This window comes from Camelus ferus, chromosome 24 (genome assembly GCF_009834535.1).
Source record: "Camelus ferus isolate YT-003-E chromosome 24, BCGSAC_Cfer_1.0, whole genome shotgun sequence".
Lineage (NCBI taxonomy): Eukaryota > Metazoa > Chordata > Mammalia > Artiodactyla > Camelidae > Camelus > Camelus ferus.
Genome location: NC_045719.1, coordinates 14,634,003 through 14,657,466, shown reverse-complemented (window position 1 = coordinate 14,657,466; position 23,464 = coordinate 14,634,003). Strand labels below are relative to the sequence as shown.

The 23,464-nt window shown below is 44.4% G+C and overlaps 2 protein-coding genes and 1 long non-coding RNA gene across 4 annotated transcripts in view; 2 read left to right on the top strand and 1 right to left on the bottom strand.

The window, feature by feature from the left end:
- The window catches only part of B4GALT6 (beta-1,4-galactosyltransferase 6), a 124,617-nt gene that overhangs the window by 59,238 nt on the left and 41,915 nt on the right, over positions 1–23,464 (top strand). Inside the window, exon 9 of one of the 2 annotated variants that reach the window (XM_014561294.2) lies at positions 9,187–9,525. The exons of the other annotated variant lie outside the window; for it this stretch is intronic. Within the exon in view, the coding sequence (XP_014416780.1) occupies positions 9,187–9,217 (31 nt within the window). The 3' untranslated portion in view covers positions 9,218–9,525. Of the gene's footprint in view, positions 1–9,186; positions 9,526–23,464 lie in introns of those variants that run through there. 2 annotated transcript variants of the gene reach the window in all.
- Positions 10,182–17,224, bottom strand: TTR (transthyretin). The gene is given in 5 exon segments (XM_032467176.1): positions 10,182–10,411; positions 10,413–10,436; positions 13,485–13,620; positions 16,083–16,207; positions 17,072–17,224. Coding segments are annotated over 5 exon segments (438 nt in total). The 5' UTR covers positions 17,141–17,224; the 3' UTR covers positions 10,182–10,327.
- LOC116659524 overlaps positions 10,385–23,464 on the top strand; it is a 38,356-nt gene continuing 25,276 nt past the window's right edge. Inside the window, exon 1 of the long non-coding RNA XR_004314886.1 lies at positions 10,385–10,510. This is a non-coding gene — a long non-coding RNA (uncharacterized LOC116659524). The remainder of the gene's footprint in view (positions 10,511–23,464) is intronic.

Sequence of the window (23,464 nt, the reverse complement as noted above, 5' to 3'; positions counted from 1 at the left end):
TCTCCCTCAGGTCCGTATGGTCTTTGGTTTCCACAACAACTGCTCAGACCCTCCCTAGTTTTGTCTAGCTTCAAAGATATGTCGTCATCTTTGAATTCATCTTGTATTGCCACAAAGATTGTGTCTTTTGAAAATCCTACATTGCTTAAATTCTTTCCGTGGTTCCCTGCTGCCTACAGGATAAGGTCCAAGCGTATCTGCCTGTCACCCCGGGTCCTGACTGAGCTGACTTCTGCTTGCCTCTCCAGGCCCAGCTCTCACCTCTCATTGCTGCTGCCTGCTTTTCATCCTCCAGCTGCCTGTGAACCCCCCCCCCCCCACACCCGGGGCCTGCATCATGATCCACAAAGGATCTACTGCAGATCTCTGAAGATTCAATTCGCTCCTCAGGCAGCCTTCTCTAGAGCCAATCCAAGTAAAAGCTCCCACTCGCTCCCTTGCACTCCTGCCCTGCAGAGCACAAACCCTACTGAAGCGTGTCTTACACTATGACTTTTATTCGTTCACACATTTTCTTTTTCTCCCAAAGACTGTTGGCTCTTTGAGAGCAGGGGTCTGGCTCATTCGTTTCTGTCCTCCCAGCATCCAGCATAGTGCTCAGTGAATGAATCATGCTGCCAAGGGTGCACCGTTTACTGTCTGACGGGGCAGAGCCCTCCAGCTTCCCAAGTTACTGTTCCATTAATACATACACTTCGTACCTTCTTAGTGAGCCGTGTTAAGCAGAATCAGTGCCTTAGTTAGGACTATTAAGGGCCATGTTCAGAATGTGTTTTGGCCCACCTACAAATATATCTGAATAGAAAGCCAGGCTCAGCTTTTTACCCAATATATTTGCAAATTTTAAAATATTTACTGAGCCTTAAAAATTTAATATGGATTACTTTATAAAAGAAAAACCCAGAATAGCGAAAAATTTACTGCCTATCTTTGTTCAATTAAAAAAAAATCAGACATGGAAAGTGAAAGTCATTCCTGCAAAATAAATGTCACAAGACATAAATGTGATGATAAAGGAGTTCGTGAGCAGATGCTGAAAACACCTGCTTGACTTATCAAAGAGAAGGTGTTAGTTTACCTCTGGAACATCATTTCCATCTGAGGTCATTTTAAAAAATGTATTTAATTAATTTCCAAGGATTTGAAAATCACACAGCCCTCCCTGGCCTCTTCCTTTCCTTCACCAGCTCTTTTTTCTTCTCCCACCATCGTTGCTGGAATCAGGAAAAATAGTGGTGGCTGTTAGTTTTCCTGGATAAGACTCCTGTGAGTGCTTTTTTTCAGGCAGAACAGGGTCACTATGGTAACCGGACCTCCCCTTCATTCTTCCCTCATCCCTTGACCTTGTATGAATGTCATTTTGCATAGGGTAATTACGCAGTCTTTTAACCCGTCTAGCAACTTCTGACAGCTTGGTCTCTCTAGTCTCTCCAACCACAATATTTTGGAACATAGATTAAGCACCTGCTGTGTCTCAGGCACTGGGCTTTACTGGTGACATGAGAGTAAGACACAGTTCCCATCCTCAAGGAGGCTCCAGCCAAGTAAGGGAGATGCTCGCCAAGGGCTTCTCATGGGGGCCGACCCCTTTTTCCTCTAAATATTTTATAGCCTGCTTAGAAACCCAGTAGAAAAATGGGCAGAAGTCTCAGACAGGCCACATTAAAGAAGGGAGATCCAGAGTTCCACCTACCACCATACTGACATCCACACAGTCAAGACCCAGAACAGTGCCTTATCTTTCCTTTTATGTGACATTTTTATGTGAATTGGACAAGATGGGGTGAATGCATTCCATTCACTTCTCCCACTAATGACCAAACAACAACAAACGAACCCTACCAGAACATTCCGAAAGGTGTGGTAAAGAAAACCAACCGCCCAGGCATGTGGAGACTCGAGGAAGAACCCAGCCGTGAGTCCCGGGAGCTGTTGCCTCGCCGATAGCCCAGTCTGGGTGCTAGACGCACACCACCAGAAATGCCCGCAACCGACCCAAACAGAAGAAGCCCCAAGAACAGCCTTGCTCTCTAGCCTAAGGACCTGGAATTGCGCAGGCCGGCAGGCACCATTCAGCCACAGTGCTGTCCTCCAGAAGGGCACCCCCTAGAAAAGCCAGGGCCCTCCCCACCCACAGCTGGCAGCAGCGATGGCCAAATCCTGTCCCCCCACCCACTCCCCACCCCACCCCCTCTTTTTATGAAACTGACTAGCAGGAAAAAGCAGAAACTAATAAAAATAGTGGCCTGTAAGGGGAGGGTGGCAGGGGAGTGGAGGGCACAGGGATGGGAGAAAGACTGATTCTTTAAGTACAATTTTATATAGTTAGGAATGGAACCGTGTTGATGTTTTTATATAATCCAAAAATGCAATTTAAAAAGCAAACCCTAAGATTGATCTTAGATGGAAACAAATTTTAAAAGTTATATGGACAAAGCAGAACAAACGTTTAATGAGTTTATCCTTCATTAGCTAACGATCAACCGTAGCAAGTAGAAAGAAAGTGATTCCTATCCGGTCACTGGTCTTGCCGCGTCATGTAAATGTCACTAGTGCCGTGTCCGCGTGTTTGCAGGGTCTTGTTTTCTTCCTTTTTTTTTACTGAGCCTTTTGTGTGTGTGTGCACAGTGTGCTTTGTATTGTTCACGTGGGGATCTTTCGTGGCCACAGCAGTGGGTCTGGCAGCCCTGGCCACGATCTTTCCCAGAGAACCTGCCTTAACCATTTCCTCAAAGGAGGGTTCCACACACCCTGTGGTTTTCTAGGCCACAGATCCCTGGATAAGGGATCCCTCTCCCCTTGTAGGGCTGTAACTCATTACTGATTCAGAGGAAGGAGTGTTGGAGACGGTGACAGACCATTTTAGACTGTATTAAAATAAGAGCATTATCCTGACAATTTTGATATTTTGTAGGATACTGTGGTCAGTTTGCAGAAAGTTTCATGTAAGTAATATTTCACAGACTACATGCCTACAGTGGACAGTCACTTTCTAAGCTCTTTCCATGTCCAGTGGTCATTACTGGTCCTCACAAGGACCCTGAAAGAGTGACAGTAAGGATGAATGGACAAGCCACAGGAAAGAGGGTCGGCGGCAGAAGAGGAGATGCTAAATGCTGCCTGTTCGAGATCCAAAAATGGAGGTGGTGAAGGAAATTTTGAGTGTCTCAGGAAGTGGAATGAGAAGCAGTGGATAAGAAATTGTATAAACCCCAGAAATTTACAGGCCTTATAAAAATCTTTCTCGAAATTTATCCTGACTCTAGACTTTAACTTCAAAGTCAGACAATTGATTAAAAAAAAAAAAAAAAAAACTAAACAGCAGACATTGATTGTTCTAAGTCTGCCATCTGAGGGGTTTTGCTGCTACCAAGTTACAAAAAATATATGGCATTACTTTTATAGTGTGTTTTGTAAAGGAAAAAAAAAAATCTATCCAAAGGCTTATGAGTATACATTGGAGGAAATAATTGAGTAGTTGCTTAATAAAAATTTTTAGTAGCTATTTATCTAAAAACTTCTTTTACGAGTCACTTACTGGGAGTACAGTAAATGTAATTTTTACTCTAGGCTACTAGCTCAAGTATAATTACCAGCCCCACTGGGAAAACAAATTGAACAGGAATCATGAAACCACAGAGTTTAGATCAGGAAGGGGACTTTAAAACCATTGAGTTATTTCTTTCATTTCCATTTCTTTTATTAGGTGTCAATTGTTTAAAAAAGAAACATAAATGCAATTTACCAAACAGACAGTTGTGACAGCCTTCAGTCCACCCCAGACCCAAGACTGGGCTCTGGAAGACCTGAGTCAGATCAGATCGTTCACCTGCCCTAGTTTCTGCATTCCCCACAGGGTCTTGAACTTCTTAGCACACAGCCCTGCAGTCTTTTACTACTTCGATATGAACTATCCTAGCCTCTAACTAAACCAAGTTGCTTGCTTTTTTCTTAATATTTAATGTGCTCACAAATCTTTGTCCTTCTGCAGTCCAGTCTCCTCTCCAAAAATGGCTTTTTCCAGTTTATTCACCTGGTGCCTCCTACTTAGCTTCTAAGGACTAGTTCAGTTGTCCCCTCCTCTGTTAGGCCTCCAGGCCCCCAGGAACAGAATAAGTTTTTCTATTATGCTGCCATAGCATTTTAATGTTTTTATGGCGATGCTGACTTCCCTTCCTCCTTCCCTCCCTCCCTCCCTTCCTTCCTTCTCCCCGCCCTTTCTCTTTCATACCCATCTCCATTGCTAAGAATATGATTTCCTTGTAAATAAACTCTGTGATTCAATTCATCAGGTAGCTTCAACACCTGGTGCAGAGAAGGTCTCAATGTGTGTTGGATAAGCCAATACCTGTGTGGTGTCATGGACTGAAAAATGGCCACCTGAAGCTGTCCACATTGCTAATTCCCAGAACCTGTGCAAGGAACCTTGCAGATGTGATTAAATTAAGGCTCTTGAGATGGAGACATTTTCCTGGGTTCTTTGAGTGACCCAGTGTAATCACAAGGGTCCTTATAAGAAGGGGCCATGAGCCAAGGATGCAAGTGGACTCCAGAAGCTTCAAAAGGCAAGGAAACCACTTCTTGAGGCCAAATATCCAGAAGGAACACACCCTTGCCAACACCTTGATTTTAGGCTTCTCACCTCCAGAAGTGTAAGAGAATAAATTTGGGTTGTTTTAAGCCACTGAATTTGTGGTATTTGTTACAGTGCCAAGAGGAAACCAATACACATGCCTATATGAATTAATAATTCACAGGCCTTTTAGGCTATTAGACATACTTTAAAAACATTCTATGATAGACAATATATTTGAAAAAATAAATACAGGAGAAATATGCATCCTTAGAAATCAAAGAAAAAAAGTAATTATGTAATGTAATGATATATCTATTAAAGTGCAAAAACATTTTTTAATAAGCAGAATTGGCAAGGCTTCAGAGTCATAGCCTTTAGCTGCAGTTTTGAATGAAGGAAACCTTTTGTTCTTTTGGCCCTGGCCTGAGGCAGTAGGACGTTTTAAATAGACTGATTTTATGTGACATTCTCAGTGGCTAAGTTCTTGAAAGCAATCCAAGGATGCGGACCCTGACACTGAACATTTGAGCGAGGTTACTCCCAGGAGCTGGGAGTCTTTTAGAGTTTCCTGACAAATTGGTTCATTTCACGGTGCCATCCCTCCCATGTCTCCATGAGAGGGAGAAACAGCCTGGTACAGCCCCAGCGACTTGTAAGGGCTCAGATGAGAACGACCTGCCTTCCTGCAGCCAAGCTTTTTATTCATGCCTTTGGTAAATATTTATGGAGCACTGACTATGTGCTAGGCGCTGCCCTCCACAGACTGGGAAATATATTCTGAAGTGTTTTCCCAGTGCACTTTCCTGAGGAGGGCTGTTGAGTCGTGTTCATTCAGCTCAGCACGAGTCCTCGTCTGGGCGGCTCCCGGGGCTTTCATGGCAGCCTCTGTCTTTTCTCCCTAAGTCCCCTGTTGCATTCATGCCTTACGCCCAGGTTCCCAACCTTCAGCCTCCTGGGGAGTGATGTTAGTGGCAGTGACAGCAGTGGGTGGCTGCTATGCTCTGGGGGAAGCTCCTCATCTCAGGTGTTTATTTAAGCAGGCTGCGTTTCACCCCTCTCTCCTTGCGAGCTGGCAGTGGTTCCGGAACGGACCTTGAGCATTTGCATTGATTGCCAAAGATGAATTACCATCTGCCTCGGCTTTAAATTAACTGGGGCTGTTCTAACCCACAGAGGATGGGGAGCTAGGAAAATGGAATTGATTCGGAGCTTATTTCCATTTTGAAAGGCAGTAGGAAGTCGTGGGGTGAAGGGAGGGGTTTGTTCTATGAGCCAAGAAGTAAAAGGAAGGAGTGGTAGTAATATTGAGGGTTTGGGTGAGAAATAAAAATTCTTATAAGTGATACCTTTGTGAACAAAATGCAGGTTAAGGAATACACACCTTCAATTTCCTTGTTTGGCAGGTGCCATCCAGATGTTTCAGGAGACGTAATATTAGCGAGTTTTGTTTTCCGCCTGTATGTGTACACACGCTGCCAGCTTCTGAGTGATGAGATTGAAAACTGGCTTGATTACTTCAAACTCAACGTGGCTAAAGCTGAACACATCATCGCTGACTACAGACCTGCCCTTCTGCCCATAACCCCGAGTTCAGTTACTGGCTCAACCGTGCAGTCTGCTGGCCTAAGGCTCCACGGGCTCCTCCAATTCTCTCCCCTTTCACAGCAAAGCCATCACCACTACTTGCTGATTTTCTATTCTAAGTAGCTCTAGAGACATTGAGGAAAAGGGTGGGGAAACAGCTCCTGCAATCTGGAAACTGGCCTCAATGTTATATTACAAGATACTTTGGGTCGTTGTTCTGTTGGATACCACAGTCTCACAGAACACCAACGTCACTCTAAGACCACGACAAAGGAAGAAAAAAAATCACTGTGAAACCCACAAAATCCCTAACCTCTCTTTTCACTAAGTTTCTGCTTTACCAATTACAGCTTTATGTCTGCTCTGGTCTGCCTTCCCCTACAGCTAAACTATTGAGATGCTCAGTCATAGAATTGCCCCCACTCTCTGATGCCAGCCAATCTAGAGTGAGGTCCCACTTTCTTAGACTCTCCCCCAGATCACCCAGCCCAAGCCCAAATCCTACAGTAGTTTCTCTCTGATACTCTTAGTGAGAGTGTTGTGTGTTCTCTCCTGCTGGGATGTGTAGTAAGTCCAACTGGTTCAACTACACAGATGTGTTCCTGGTGGATCTGGGCTGGAGCGTGTTGACACCACTCCTTTCTCTCCATTTCCGGTTGAATCCTGTTCTTATCACGAGCCTGCAAAGCTACAGCTGCATCACAGGTGTTTTTCTATGGTTCCAGGGTTTTTTCTCGCTGATTTCCCTTTCGTGCTGCCGTGAGATTGCCTCCCTACCGCGTCCCGCCCACCAGCTCACCGCATGAGACGTTCTGTTTATCACCAATAGGGGCACAGAATATGACATTGATAGCATCAACTCCATGGTATAATGCCCTCAGAAGGACACAAAGTCACATTTGTAGTATTCTTACCCAAAATACGTAATTGCAGTTCCAATTATGAGCTAGTGTCAGGTGAGTCCAAACTGAGGGTAATTCCACAAAATAACTGATCAGTACTCTCCAAGGGGGTCAAGGTCATTGGGGGAGCAGTTTCTCGCTGTCAAAACTAATTGGGAACCTACGGAATACTGTGGCAGATCTGTCTCTCTGCCTTTCAGAGCGTACAAAAGCTTCCTGCATGGTTTTGGGCAAATTACTTAACTTTCTGTATCTCAGCTTACTTATCTCCAAAAAGCCTCCCAAACTTAGCATTCAGTGATTCTATCACCTTCACCTGACCTACCCATCCGCCTTTCCCCCCATGATTTCTTAACCATGTGTCTGACAACCCAGTTACCCGCCTGCTCCTTGCAATAATCACACGGACTTCCACCAAGGTACCTTGGCTGATGTGGTTTTCTACAACTTAAACAACTGTTTCTCTATCGGTCACATCTACTTCTCAAATACAACTCGTAATATCTTGAATATACACAGCTTTTATAAATCCATATTAAATAAACGGGCCCACTGTATAATATGGCTAAATGATGTGGACATGCAGTTCACAAAAGAGGTTCAACTGGCTTAAATATGAGACAATATGTTCAGCATCACTAAGTGAAAAAAGAAATTGAAATAAATATCGAATGTCAATTTCAACCTTCAGAATGGGAAGAATTTCAGTGAATACAAACGCAGGATAAAACTTGGAAGGATCCCATAGGGGGCTATATTAGTTTCCCAGGGGTGCAGTAACAAGGTACTTCCAAATCCAGTGGCTTGAAATAACTGAAATCTATTGTCTCACGGTTCTGGAGGTTTGAAGTCCAAAACTGAGGTATCAGCAGAGTCATACTCCTTCTGAAACTTGCAGGAGAGAGTTCTTCTGTTGATGGATGTCAGTCCTTGGTGTCCTTGGCTTGTAGTCACATCACTCCACTCTCTGCCTCTTGCCAAGCTCTAACTGGCTGTGTAAAGGGAGTGAGAAATTTGAAGAGCGTGAAACGTAGGTTTGGACTATGTAACGTGTACCGAGTTTCCCCACAAATATATGTGGTTAAAATCACCTCCTCTGATTCTGTTCAGTGAGGTCAGCAAGTCCTTCTTCCGTGTATATTAGGTTAATTCATATCAAATTGCCATTTTTGTAGATTAATTGGTCAAGTATTAACAATTTCATAGGATTCAGTCTAATACCTACAATGATCATATTCCTCACTGACTTGCCTGCTCATAGAACACGACTTTCTGTTTGGCTGTTTAAATAGCTTTGGATTTTTATAATCCAAGCAGTTTGAAAATCTGAATCATATATATATATATACACACACACACATACACACACACACACACACACATTATATATATATATATAGTATTGAATGTAATGTAACTTTTTCTTGGTATCAGTGAACTTAAGCTTGTCCGTTGAAATCAACTAACTCAGATTGACTTTCAGTTTAATGTTCAGCCTTCTTTTTCCTTTCTGAATTCCATTGACTTTCTGGAAGCTACTTAGCATCTTGGCATAAAGTAGAACTTGCCCAGTGCCTGACAGTCCTCTGTCCACGCAGCTTCCACTGAAATGATCGTTTCCTCCTTTGCTCTTCATTGTTATGTGTTTTGAATCTGAAATGTTAGGTAAATTTGAATGTGGAGGAAAATGGAAAGACTGATTAGGTGTGTTTAGGCTTAATCCTTGGGTCTAGCACAGGGGTTCCTGGAGAATCCTCATTGGAGACTAGGCACAAGAAGTAATGACACGGAGGGCTGTTGATGGCAAGGCTCCCATCAGTGAATCCATATTGTCTAGAAGATAAATTCACATCTCCAAAAGGTGGCAGGTAAAGCGAGCCTCCACTCCAGCCTCATTTCCCACCACTCCCAACCCTCCTGTGACTGAGATGGTTGTTGACCAACACAGATTAGCGCTTTTTTCCAGGATGTAGAGTTGTCCTGGGAAATGCCTCCCAGCCAGGAACCACACTGCTCAGTGCATGTGAATGCGACCATGTGACTAGTTCTAGCCCATGAAACGTCTGTGGGAATCATGTCACACTTCAGCACAAAGGGGGCCAATACCATACTTTCTTCCTCCAGTCTGCTAACTAGGTGTTCCTTGAGGCCATAAAAGAAATCAAACTGGGGCCCTGAGTCACCACTGGGAGGAAAGCCACCTTGAGAGTCACCAGACCAGAACTTCTGCATTGGACTTGGCACAAGGGACAACTCAACTTTGTGTGAAGGCACCAAGATTTGGGGGTGTTTGTTGTAGCAGTACAACCCTGTCCACCTCGATACCCACTACGAGTCAACATTCTGAACCACCATCTCTTCCCTCAACTCATCACGCTGTTTCACCTGGCCTCCCCTTGCAGTCTACACTGTCTGCCTACAATACCTCCTCCTTTTCTACCTGATAAACCGCTGACAGTCAATGTCAAGTAAGTGCTGTTTACGCTGCGTCCTTCTCTGAATGAATTTTGGGTTAGTCTAAGTGAATTCTTAGAGTGTGCGGGCTCTCTGATTACACCCCTTAGTCAGCTGACGGTGGGGTCCAGTTGTTCTGAACAGGATTAGAGAGCCTGAGTCCCTGCTGGTCTGTCCTGGTGGAGACATACTGCTACTGCAGTTTGTAAAGCACTCAAAGGAAGAAGGTCCTTGGAATTTTTGCTCTTTGCTCAGATTTAGAGGGAAAAAAAGCTTTCTTATTTTCAGAATGTGTGTGTGTGTGTTTTTTTTTTAAAGCACCCTATCTTTTTGTTTGTTTTTTTGGGGGGGGGGGTCATTAGGTTTACTTATTTTATTTATTTATTAAATGGAGGTACCAGAGATTGAACCCAGGACCTCATGCATGCTAAGCAGTGGCTCTACCACTGAGCTACACCCTCCCCCCTAGAATGTGTGTTTTTAATGGCTACTGACCACGTGGAATGCATGCTTAGCTTGAAAGACATTGGAAATTTAGATTTCCCTGAGAGTCCAGCCAGGGACTTTTTGGACTTCCTTTGCTTCTCTGTAAAATTTGAATTTTTTTTTTTTTTTGGAGAGGACAACCAGGGAATAAAAGAGGAAGGTTCCAATGAAATGGGAAATGCTTTAATAAGAATGTTTTTATTGTCTCTGCCCGAGTTTCTAACATAGTTTAGGAAGTGAAAACACGGCTTTAATAAAAATGCAATACTATCGGTTGCACGAAATCCTGTCCCTCATCCTTCGGATCCGCGGGAGGAGGCGCCCCTCACTCCTTGGGGCCGCTGACCAGGGCGGTGGTGGAGTAGGAGTAGGGGCTGAGCAGCGCGGCGATGGTGTAGTGCCGGGGCCCCTGAGTCGTTGGCCGCGAACACCACCTGGGACAGAACACACAGAGCACCGTTTCTCACACAGCCCAGCACGTGAGCCCCGGCCGGAGAGCCCGCTACAGGTCTGGTGCCAAAGGAATCATTTTTATTTTCTTGTTTTGTTTTCTGAAACAGTGTGAACAAAAGGCAAAAATCCAAATACACTGGCAAGCGAAGCCGTTGGAGCCTCGTGCAGCCCTTTCAACAGGATTCTTCACTCCCATCTGTAGAATCAGGCCTCTCTCTCTCTCTTTCTCTTTTTTTTTTCTTTGCAAATTTACACTAAAGGTCAGGGTGGCTTTAGCCTGACCGAGGAAAATCACAGAGATCCTAAATACTTGTGCCCGTTTTGCAGGTTTTGGAAAAATGCGGAGAGAATGTAGAAACTGGCATTCAGTGCCCAGAGGCAAAGAATTGTGGCAGCCAACCCTGCTACAGATTTAGAGACCTGGGATTTTATAGCCAGAAGGGAGCCCATTTTACAGATGAACAAACCAGACCTCTGAGTCTAACCCACGTGTAGGCAGTGACAGAGCCAGACTTACAGTTAAGGCTCCTGTCTTCAAACCCGGAGATCTTTCTGCCACTATTCCTTTGCATTTTCTAACATGAAGAAGTATATTTTTGTGTATCTAAGAAGCAATGAAATTCGGAATAAAAGCCTTACCGGGTTCTATGTATGATACAAGCAGGGTGTGGAAGATGGTGTTGGAGTTCTGAAACACACACGTGTGTCGGAGCCCACGTAAGCTTTGCAGTTGGGCAGACTGTCTATCGAAGTGTTATTCCGGCTACTCACACACTTTAGGCAAACTCAGTAGGGCTCCTGACATTCAGGGGCTGGGATAGTCTAGGTGCCCGGAGTGAGGCAAGAAGAGATAAATTTGGTTCAGGAGAGAGATGGAGAGCAGTGAGGTGTTTACTTTCACTTATTCTGTATACAAGCCCTGGCTTGAGCTTTGAACACCCCCTGGATAAGTACCTTTTTTTAAAACATGGAAAAAGGAAACCTTGATTACTTGAGGACACGTGAGAAAAAAAATCTGACTGAACCACGTGAAGAACAAAAATAGCATTAGGGCAAGAAGAGGTGAGAATCACTTAAGAATCTCTCTGAAGCAGAAGGGGCATCTCTTAAAGGTCAGTTTCTGGAAGCAACTCAGGAAAATTTCTTATCTCTTGTAGTGACATGGGCCTCCAGCCTCATTTGCTTCTTTCCTAAAAATGGTAAATGGCATCATCTGTGCCCCAAAATCCATGAAGTGAGGAGGACTAATAGTTTCAAAGAAAATCTCCTAACTGTTGTCTAATTTGGTCACCTGGGGTCATCGGCCAAGGAGGAGACCAGAGCTGAAGGGTAGAGATGTTCTGGAAGGTTCTCATCGGAAGAAGCTGGCAGGAAAGGAACTCATGGCTGAACCCACCGCACACCCACCAGCCACCAGAGCGAGGCACTGGGATTCGTGCCTGATGGCTGGTGCTCGCTGTCATTCCCCCTGTCCACTCAGGCTCCAAGTCGGGCTCACGGTCCTGCCTACTGGGTCTTCCTTCAGCCCCTTCCCCTCCATTCCGAGGGCAGGTCACCTCTGAATCTCTAGCTTCTAGCAGAGTGCTCAACACATAGAAGGTTTTTATTTTTTAAATGTTTGTTGAACGAATATTAAAAGAGGGAAGGGCAGACAAGGAAGCTAACATCTAATCATAGGAATAGCACATCATGGGCAGGACAGCACTGGATCTTCTCAGATGGTCTCATCAGGCTGAGACCAGGGCGGACAAGGACCATGGGGAGGCTGCTCTGATGGTGCTCCAGACCTGGGAGTCTAGGGGTGCAGGTTTTGTGCTGGGCGCCATCTAGACCCTTCACCCACCTAGGATGGGGGCTCCGTATCTTGCTGCCTGGCTGAGAAGTAGCCAGAGACATGCTTCTCAGTAGACAGGGCTCCCATGGTGACCTGAGGGCCCCAAAAGTCAAACAGGCCCCTACAGTTTCCCTGGCAACCCCGTCTACTGAAAGAACCATTTTCTGGCAACTGAAAGTCTCATCCGTGACTAAGCCAGAGAGAATGGCTCCTTTTCACGCCGAGCTATTTTTGATGCTGTTAGTTGATCTTTAACTCTGAGCAGCACGTCTGGATTCTATTTCCATGGCAGCCATCTGTTTGAAATGATGTAAGGAATCACAGGCAAGGAAGAGGTAGGGGGACCTGGCCCGTGGATAACTCTGAGGTTCCCACTGCCTCACAAGCAGAGCAACAGAGTGTGAACCAGGGGTCCCGATGTGGCTTGATGATGGTGACGACTTTCCCTTGGGCTTCTCATGGGAAGGAAGCTGAGGCCCCCCTGAGACTAAAGCCAGGCTGGGCTCGGGTGGTAAACAGCACTGCTCCTCCCTTCACTAGCCCTGTGACCTTGACAAGTTACCGAGAGTCCCTGTGCCTCACTGTCTTCCTCTGTAAAATGGGGGTATTAACAGGACTGACCCCTATGGGCTGTTTATGAAGATTAAATAGGTTTAATATAGAAAACAGTGCCTGGCATGTGGTAGAAGTTTGCTCAATATTACCCATTGTGTTGACATCATTATTTTGAATTTACTGTCTCTCTATATACGCATTGTCCAAAATCACCTACCAAACCTCTGGAAGCCAGATGCATTTTGGAATGAAAAACTTTTCAGATTTTTGAGACATAAAATGATGCATCTGCCTTTTGTTGCATGTTACCCTTTGTGGGAGGCTGGAAGGGCTGCCTGATGCTAGTAATCCAATATATTAATATTTCTTCAGCAGACAAACAGTCGGATTCAGGGAATGGATGAAGACTCTAAACAGCGTCTTCTAAGTTCAGGGCATGTTACTACACGGGTTTTCACTAAACCTAGAGAAAAAGTTTGCTTTTCAGAGTTTGGTGGATTTCTGATTGTAGAAATAGGGAAGGGTCTAGTCCAGTATTTTCCTTCTGACTTTAACACAGTATGCAAAGCGCAAGAGGTGCATTTCCTGGGATTAAAAACAAACAAAAATAGAAAGCCAGCTCAAGCACCCACATACTCACCTCTGCATATTCGTGGAACGGGGAGATGCCAAGTGCCTTCCAGTAAGACTTGGTGTCTAATTCCACTCTGTATACCCCTTCTACAAATTTGTCATCTGTTGTGAGTCCATGGAGCTCTCCAAATTCACTGGTTTTCCTAGAAGGTGCAAAAGTCCAGGTTACGTTAGGCATCGAGGGAATAAATACCAGGGCAAGGTGACACCACACACGCACACACACACACACACAAACACACACACACTCTCAGGCACACACATACTCAGACATGCAGTGTGTGATAAATATATATATACATTTTTTTTTCCTCAACCAGGTCAGGACAGGGAAACTTCTAGTAACTGTCTAAAATTAACTGACAGGAAATTTGTCAGAAATGCTTCCAAAGGCTCATTAGAGATTTTTTTGTTTTATGAGAACAAAGTACAGGTATGATGTTTCACTTCAAAGAGTCACTGCGGTTCAGGGTTGGTGTTTGGCTGAAGGTTCACGACCACCCCTGGAAGTGGCCACCAGCCACTCTGACTCTGCAGGTCCCCACGACGTCAGGGTCTCCTCTCCGCTGGGGCGGGAGGGTATCTTCCAGGGACCGTGTCGTGTGTGGACACACAGAGGGGAGCTCAAAGTACGATGAGAAACCTGTATCTGATTCGTACATTTCATAATTAATCCGCTTGGTAACTCTTTGCCAACAACAAATAACTACGCAGTCTTTTTTTTTTTTTTAACTTGGTAATTTCTGTTTCCATATGAGTGTCTGCCAGATAGCTGATGTGCAAAATCGCTCTCCGTTAGACTGTAAACACTAAGACAGATAAACCTGGAAGTGGTCCTTACTGACTCTGACCATTTCCCTCCCACTGTCTTCTCTTCCGGGAAGAAAATATTTCATTTCCCTTTTTTTTGTCTTTTCATCAGAAAAAAGATTTCCCACACACATCTGAATGGTTTTGGCATCTATTTCTATCTCTCGCTTCGAATATTCTCTTAACTGCTTCCCAGAGCGTGCTCGGCATTTTATGTCAACGTAAATGAATTAACAAATAAAAACTCGGTTGAAACCACACTAAAGATAATGGTTGGAGGGTGGGGAGTGTAGCTCAATGGTAGAGTGCATGCTTAGCATGCACAACGCCCTGGGTTCAACCCCTAGTACCTCCATTAAAAGAATAATTTAAAAAAACATTAAAAATTAAATTTAAAAATATTTTAAAAAGTGGTCTTCCCAATGATGGGTGAAGAATCATCATGTGGTTCTTGGGATTCAATTAAAACCCAAAGAAACTCTCTCCCCAGGAGACATAAACACTTTGCAGTATTACTTAGTGCTGAAGGTTTCTTGGTTGTTCATTCTTTTAGTAGTTGGCTTAGATTTACTAATATGCACTTGCTTTGAAGCTTCTGCTAGTGGAGGTGAGAAAACTCCATGTAAGTTATTAAGCAGCCGATGAGGTGCGAAGTCAATTTGGCACCCGGCGGTGGGTGACTGCGGGCTGCTCTGCCACTGCGCTTTGTATGGAGTGTCCTTCTCTTCTGTGCCCTCTCCTATGCAGCTCGGCAGCCCCCAACCTTGCAGAGTGGATGCTCCACAAGTGTTTGCTTGCCAAAGCCCTGGACCCTGGCTGATCTGGATAAACTACAGACAGCCACCTCATCCTCATCCAGGCCATTCCTCAGTTCCTCTCCTTCATTAACACATGAACACAATTTCTCCATCTCTCCACCTTTCCACGACAGGGACTGACAGTTGAGTGTTTTGCAGGGGCATCGAGAAATCTGTGGACCTACTGAAATTACACACACATTTTTGTATGTGTATATATGTGCATTTTTTCCAGGTGTGGAGTTCCTACTTTTCATCACTCTTTTCAAATGGATTGTGACCCACAAAGGTGGTGCTGCAGTGGGGAGGAGGGAGCTGCCCAAAATGCTGATCAGCCTCCTTGTCCTTCCCAGCTGAGTGAGGCAAGAGGGCATCCTTCTTATGGCCCATTTTCAATCTACTTGGAGATTCCCTTTTTTTCTTTTTATTGAAGTGTAGTCGACTTAGTGTTGTGTTAGTTTCTGGTGTACAGTATAGTGATTCAGCTAGACATACATATATATTCTTTTTTGTCTTTTTAAAATTATTTGGGGGGTAACTGAAGTTTTAATTAATTAATTAATTTTTAATGGAGGTGCTGGGGATTGAACCCAGGACCTTGTGCATGCTAGGCATGCGCTCTACCAGTTGAGCTATACCCTCCCCCTATATATTCGTTTTCATTATCAGTTACTACAAGCTATTAAATATAGTTCCCTGTGCTATATCCTAGGACCTTGTTGTTTCCATCACTTGTATGTGGAATCTAAAAAAATGACACAAATGAACTTACTCACAAAACAGAAACAGACTCACAGACAAAACAAATGTATGGTTACCACAGGGGCAAAGAGGCAGGGAGGGATAAAATAGGAGTTTGGGATTAGCAGATACGAACCACTATACACAAAATACTTGGAGATTCTTTAGTGAGTGGTGCGAGCCCCTTTCTCTAACAAGCGGTGGGAAAACAGTCAGATGGAGCCAGATCCCTCGCCTGGGTCGGAGGGGCAGCTTACCCAGAAGCAAAGGGCTCCCAGGTCTCGTCAGCAGCCTTTTTGAACACTTTCACGCCCACGTTCGCAGCAGGACTGCCTTGGACGGCATCCAGGACTTTGACCATCAGAGGACACTTGGATGGACCCTGGGCCGAGAGAAGACAAGTGACAACCAAGTTGGTAAGAGTGACAGGACGCACCCCTTGTGGTGTCAGAAATCTCTGAGCAAGGCAGGAAGTGCACTCGAATTCCATTTCCAGCAACAGACGTGTTGACAGTGAACGAGCTTCCCTGACTCAGGGTAACACAGACCGGATTGTTCCCCAAGAAAGAGTGGTTTCAGCCTCCGGACACGCTGCGCCCGAGCGGGGGCATGTAGAATGAGTTTGATGGGAGAAAATAAGTCCTCTGAGAACGGCTGCTTTGTTAAGCCTCGTCGTTTGAGTGGAATTACTGAAAAGATGTCACGCGCCAAAGACCAAATAGTTTTTCCTGAGAGCGTATCAGTCGGTAGTTGCTGTAGTAACTCCCTCTTCCTAGTTGTTGTAAAATGATGTCAGATGATGTCATGACTCACCTAACAGTGTTAGTTAATTCTTCCAGGGGACTTAAGAATTAGACATCTGCCTAGAATGTGGTCCCCTCAGCCTTTCAGAGACTAATTGCTACATACTTTTTGATTAGCGAAAACGAGGTCAACTTTGTCAAAGGTGAGCTTCTGAAAACTCAGTAGTAACAGAGTCTGGAATGTTTGATCTTCATTTCTACCATCTATCTGGGGAAACTGAGGCACCGTTTCAAACCTGATCCGCCAAAGTCGTAGAGATGAGCGCCCAGGATCCAAGCCCTAGTTCAGAGAGCTCTGCATAACTCTGATTTTTTTTTTTTTTGAAGTTTGAATCAATGATGTTTAAAAATAGATTCTGGGTGCCCCCGGCCCTACTCACAAAAGCAAGAAGTCACTTCTTCAGCTAGAAGTGTGAAAGGACTTCAAAGAATCGAACACTCACCGCAGGGCCCGCCTCAGACACAAATACCAGTCCAGCCAGGCAAAGGAGGAACAGCCGGTGGGAAGCCATCCTGCCAAGAACTGGTGGGTCTCTGTGAAGGCTGCTCCCAGCGCCAGGCTTTTATAGTCTCGTGGCCCCAGCCAGGCTGTTGATCCCTGCCAACCTGCCTCCAAACCTGCTGATTCTGATTATTGACTTAGTCAACAAAGGGACAATAAGTAACCCACACAAATATGAACCTTGCCTAGAGAGATTAACGCGTCAGAACACTCGCTCTATGAAATATTCTTAACGGGTCATTTGACCAACTAGATCCTCAAAACAAAACAACAAAACCAAACAAGAATATTCTTCTCCCTGCTTGGCTGGAGGCAGCCACATTCTTGGGAATCTGTTTTCTCCCTTAATCTACTTCTATGCCTGTTTTCTGTTGTCTATACATTTTATCACTCGTTTTAGATGATAGATGCAAACTGTAATCATTTATTTCACACGGAATGACATTTGGTCGCATGGGCTTGAATAGAGTGCATCAAAAAACATCCCTGCACTTGGTGTATGTCCACGAGGCAAAAGGAAAAAACCTCTGGAAGTGTTTCCATTAAAAAAAACCCCTATATTTCAGCCAAACTAAGTCATTTGGAAGCTTAGCTTAGCAATTTCTCCACGACTTTTGGGTTCTTTTGAAACAAGGTCCTTGACCTAAGGAATAATGACACATTTTAAAGCGTGAAATACAGAGAACCTGAAATACAGAGAACTGAAACACAGAGAACCAGATTTTTTTTGCAGCTTCTCCTGTACTGAGTGTGTAGAAACAAGACTACTCAGCTGTCTTTGGTCAGAACCAAATTTCTGGAAGGAAGTAGAGATCACTGTGAGAGCTAGAAGCCACGTGTTGGTAACAGATTCTCTTTCTCCTGGCCAACTTACAAGTCTAGGAATTATAATTAGATGATTCCCTGATCAAGCAGCAACTCTTGGGTGTGTGTGTGCACAAATGAGTATGTGGCTTTCTCTATGGGTTAAGACAATTTTGTCCTGATAGCGACATATATGTAGGAGATGCAGAGAAGACAGACAAACATTTTGGACAATCACACGTCAAGGGGGAGTCCAGTTTGGAGCACTGAGAGCTGGGGGAGCATTCTCATAGCTGACGGTCAGGTTGGAAGAAACTGGACGAGAGATCACGAAGGACAAGGGCTTTCGGGGAGTGGTGGAGGGGCAGGAAGGCAGTCCAGGAATATGGAAATGGGCAGGGGAAGACCTGGGGAGAGTGAATTGGCCACAGGAAGGCAACAATGAGCAAATCCAGTTCAGAGCATAGCCAGGAATGGAACCTTAGAGCCATAGAGTCTGACTCTGACGTGGTCCTGAAAAGAGGTTTGAGTCTGAAGTTAAATGATCTGAGTCCTAATTCTCTTGCCCAGTTCCCCAGATGACCGTCTCTGAATTATTTAATCTCTCAGATACTCAGTGTACCCATCTGTAAAATGGAAATATCTACTTTTCTACTTCAAAGAACTATTCTAATAACTTTTATTATGAGATGATATAAAAGCTCTTTGTAGACTGTAAACCACTGTTCTGGTATAAAGTAGCATTATGATTTAGTTCGCTTTGCAACGGAGAGCATCCTTTCTCTCCCGTCTTTCATGTTTTGCCATCCAACATTCTCCTGACTATTTCCCAGTATTTCCCAACGCTCAGAACTTGGATGGAGAGTCTGTTTTCTGTGAGTCTTACCATTTGAATTTTCTCTCATACCCCAAGTCAGTCTTCCATCTCTGCCTCTTAGTGCTGCTTCTGTCAAAACCTAGAAGTGTCTCCAGTACACATTGTGAACTGGCAGCCCTGAGCTGCCAGCAGCCCAGAGACACGTTACTGTTGGCCTGAGGAATGTTTCTTTAAAAAATTGTGAAATAGTTGTTAAAATGAAAAATTGAGACATGTTGCATAAAGACATGGATTTCTGGCTTCTCTTGAGAAATTGGAAAAGAATGTGGCACTAGTCAGCGGACTCGTGCTCTCAGACGTTACAGCGCCCTGGGGTCCCCTTTGCCTCTGAGGTTAGGTCACATTTCTAGCGGCCCTCGAGTGCTTGAGATTCCTCTCCTTACACATGTCCTGTTTCCTTCATCTGCATTCTTTCCCGGCCCCTTGGAAATGTGAGTTTGAGATGGCTGGTCTTCTGACGGCCATTTGAGTGGTGAGTGACAGCTTCTTTTCTACTTGCGAAGTAGACATTCCCACGTCTTTGAATGATTCCTTTTCAGACACACTCCTAGAATCCTTTTCCACCAGGAACTTCCTCCTCTGACATACTCGCATTGGTCAGTGTTTCTCTTCAAATGCAGTGCGCTGAAACGCACACGTGCTTCAGGTGGAATCAGGCCAATACATTGGACTTTGAGGCTGTAACTGTCTTTGGAAGGCACTCTGCTGTGAATGATACATCACGAGTACATCCAGGACTGCAGTAGCCGTGACCACAACTCCTCATCAGAGCACTACCCATCAGGTCCTCTTGGTCACAATGATCTAAAATCACCATACAGCATTCATCACCTGTGCTTTTGTCATTTATGAATTTTATCTTATTTCATTTTCACAGTTATTGAGGTATAATTGACAAATGCAATGGTAAGATATTTAAAGTGCATATGGTGGTGATTTGATATATGTATACATTGTGAAAGAATTCCCACCACCTAGTTAAATAACACACTCATCACCTCACATATTTATCTTCTTTGGGGGGGGAGGGGTGAAAACATTTAAATTCCACCCTCTTATCAAATTTCAATGATACTATACAATGTTATCAACTATGGTCACCACTTTTTATATGAGATTTTCAGACCTTATTTATCTTATGGCTGAAAGTTTGTATGCTTTAACCAATCTCTCCTCTATTTCTTCCACCCCCTGGCAACCACCATCCTACTCTCTGTTTCCATGAGTTCAACTTTTTAAGATTCCACATATGAGTGAGATCATACAATATTTGTCTTTTCTCTGTCTGGCCTATCTCACTTAACATAAAGCCCTCAAGTTCCATCCATATTGTTGCAAATGGCAGATTTCCCTTCTTTCTCATGGCTGAATAATGTTCCATTGTGTGGAACACACACAAATCTCCTTTATCCATTCATCCATAGGCAGATACTTAGGTTGTTCCCATATCTTGACTGCTGTGAATAATGCTCCAATTAACATGGGAGGAGGGAAGGCAGATGTCTCTTTAAGATCCTGTTTCATTTCCTTGGGATTCATACCCCAGAGTGCTGGATAATATGGTAGCTCTATTTTTAATTTTTTGAAGAACCTCCATACCGTTTTCCATAGTGGCTGCACCAATTTACATTCCCATCAATAGTACACAAGGGTTCCCTTTTCTTCACATCCTTGTCAGCATTTATTATCTCTTGTCTTTTTAATGGTAGCCATTTTCACCGATGTGAGGTGATAGCTTACTGTGGTTATCATTTATGAATTTTAACCTAAATACAGGAACCTGTTTTTACCCTGATATTTCTCCTCCTGTTAATCCCCCCCCAACTCCATCCTATTGTCATAATCTAATAATTGATTCTAGAATTCACTGCATGAGCACACCCTCCAAGCCTTGTGCCCTTGGCCACTTGGACTCGCTTGCCTTCTGAACTGTCATTGATCTGGAAATTATGAATAAACTTTGAATTTGAACAAGACAAGGAGGTAGAGGGAAAGTGAAGCAATTCAGAGCCGCGGTAAGCATCCCGAATCTGTTGAATCATCAGTTATCTTACAGAGATAGAGATGATTTTTAATGCAAAGAAAGAGAGAACGTTGGCAGAGACCTGCAGAGCAAATGTGGATAATGTGAAGTGAAAATAAGAGAGTCCCAGGAGACGAAGCTTACGGTGTTTTAGGTGAGAGAAGAGCACGGCTGAGGAGGAAGGAAAAAACGAAGAGAGTGGGAATGCATTCTTGGTCAAGGGAATGCTTGTGTGGAGCCAGCGGCAATGACAAATACAAGAAAATTCCAACGGTTCTCGCCTGAGAGGCAACTGTGATGAAAGAGGGTTATAAGGATAAGCATAACCTCCCAAAGATAAGAGGGTCTGCCTTTCCGTGTTTCTATGAGTTTGTGAAAGCTGTTTTCGAAAGATGGTTACATGGGATCCACCAAGAGGGATGAATTAAGGTCTAGGGTCAACACATTCCTGGATCCCTAAATATTTGCTCTAGAGGCTGTGTCCTGTAGAGCGAATTTCAGCGGCGGTAAGGATCCAGTGCCAGAAAAGAAAGGTGCATTAGTGAAACATTCACGCTATAAATTTTCTTTTAATAGCCGTGTACTGTTTTTCTTCACGTTCTGACCATGGGGCTGAAGCCTAGAGGTTTAATTGAGGTTAAAAAAAAAAAAGACCAATTGGATGACAGTGTTTTTCCTTTTACTGCAGAATATTCAGTGGTTAATGAACAACTCAGGACTGCTCTTAGTTTAAGGTTCTTCTGCCCTCTCCCTTATAATGAACACGCCTATTTATTAATTTAAAAATATATTGGAGATGAACTCTTCTTCGTTTATTTTCTGAGGGTGCAAGTCAACTTCTAGCCAGTGACCTGCTGACCCTGAAATGCCCACTAATATTATTGTGAGTGAGCTGATTAGCCAGATTGGAGAGTGAGCTGGTCAAGTGTTGGACTTGGTCTCCTGAGGGAGCCGGGGGTGAGTGGGGGTGACTGTGTTTTGGGGCCATGGATGATTACAGCCTTAAGAATTCAATTTTGTCAGCTCCCCATGAGGTGACTGAGCCCTGAGGGTTCCTTTAATGGGAAACAAATCACAAAAGACTCATTTTAAAATCGTAATACCAATTTAATTAATAGTCAGATGGTTGCTGAGTAAGTAGGGAATTAGAGACAGCCAGCTGGGCTCCGCCAGGAGACCCTGATCTCAGCAAAAGCCCCTCTTCCAGTGTCCACAATAGTAGAGTGGTAGTCGGGCTGGTGTGGTGTCGCTGGTTTGGAAGGAAGGGATGGAGGCAACAGCAGTGCTAAGCAGGTGGAGGCAGAGGGACAGGGTGCTGACGATGGAGGGGCGAAAGTGATTCTCCACTTTAGAACCTGGGAGGCTCTCTGATGAAAGGCATAAAGCAGTGAGTCAAAACAGCAGTCAAGTAAACTGAAGGTCTCCTTTATGGGAAGAGCCAGGATTTGAATATTTAAAGGCAGAGGCCAGGGAGACAAGGCAAGTTTAAGCCAAGTCACATGTCCCTACGCCCGCCATGCTTTCCTAAAACAAGGTCCTTCAGTGGATTTTCACCCGCTTTCTCCCCACCTCTTTCCTTCTTTTATGCCTGAAAATGAATTCACGTCACCCAAGGTGACACCTTTCTCCATCCTTTGTTCCAATCGCCACTAAAGAGTAGTCACTTCTTCTTTCTCATCACTCGGGGCAGTGATGACAGTCTAGTTTCGCCGCCACTTCCCTCTTCTGCAATAGTTTTTACTCCAAAGGTTCTTGTCATCCGTAAACCCAGAAGTGTTCTGTCAGTCTTCCATTTGGTCATTCCCTCTGTCTGTGTAGGAACACCCTGCTCTGTTCTTTCTGGCCTGACTCATCTGTCCCCTGATCTCTTAACTCTCTGGGCATCCCAGTAACGCCTCCTGGGCTACCTGTCCAAATGTGAACCCCCCCCACCTCCTCCCCTAGCCCACCCCTCTTTCTCCAAGTGACATCACAATGCTCAATGGATCAGGGCGAAAACTTCAGGAGATACGTTTGAATTCTCCCCTTCTTTGGCACCAAACTTGAAAAAGCAATAGCAATTCTATTATATTCCAAAATATTTCCCCCATTTCTCACATTCTGCTTCCACAGCTGCCAATGGAATTCAAACCTTCACTGCTAATCCTGCCTTTTACAAGTATGCTTTAACTGGTCTCCCCCATGCTAATCTATTTTCCATATACTCTTTTCTATAAGCTACTGCCAGATTAATCTTCTTAATGCATAACTCTGATTACTTCACATCTCTCTTCCAAAGCTTTCTCTCACTCCCCACGGTCAGCTAGATGAAGTCGAGTGTCCTTTGCCTGACATTCAGAAGTGGCCAAGGCTTGGTTCGGCTCCATCTCCATTTACTGCCTACAGTCCTTCAGACACTAGCTGGACCTCGGACAGATCCTGTGACGTGTCCCCCTGGGCCCTCAGCCCTTCCTCATCCTGCAGACTGCCTGAAGGCGCAGAGCTTCCCAGAAGCTTTTAAGTATGAGAGGCAAACCCCTAGGGAGGGGTGAGACTTGAGGCAGAAGTTTCAGAAAGGAGGCGGGTTCAGTAACCTGGGGAAGTGACAACGAAGGCGGTGGTACAGAGAGAAAAGACCAGGTGAGAAAGAG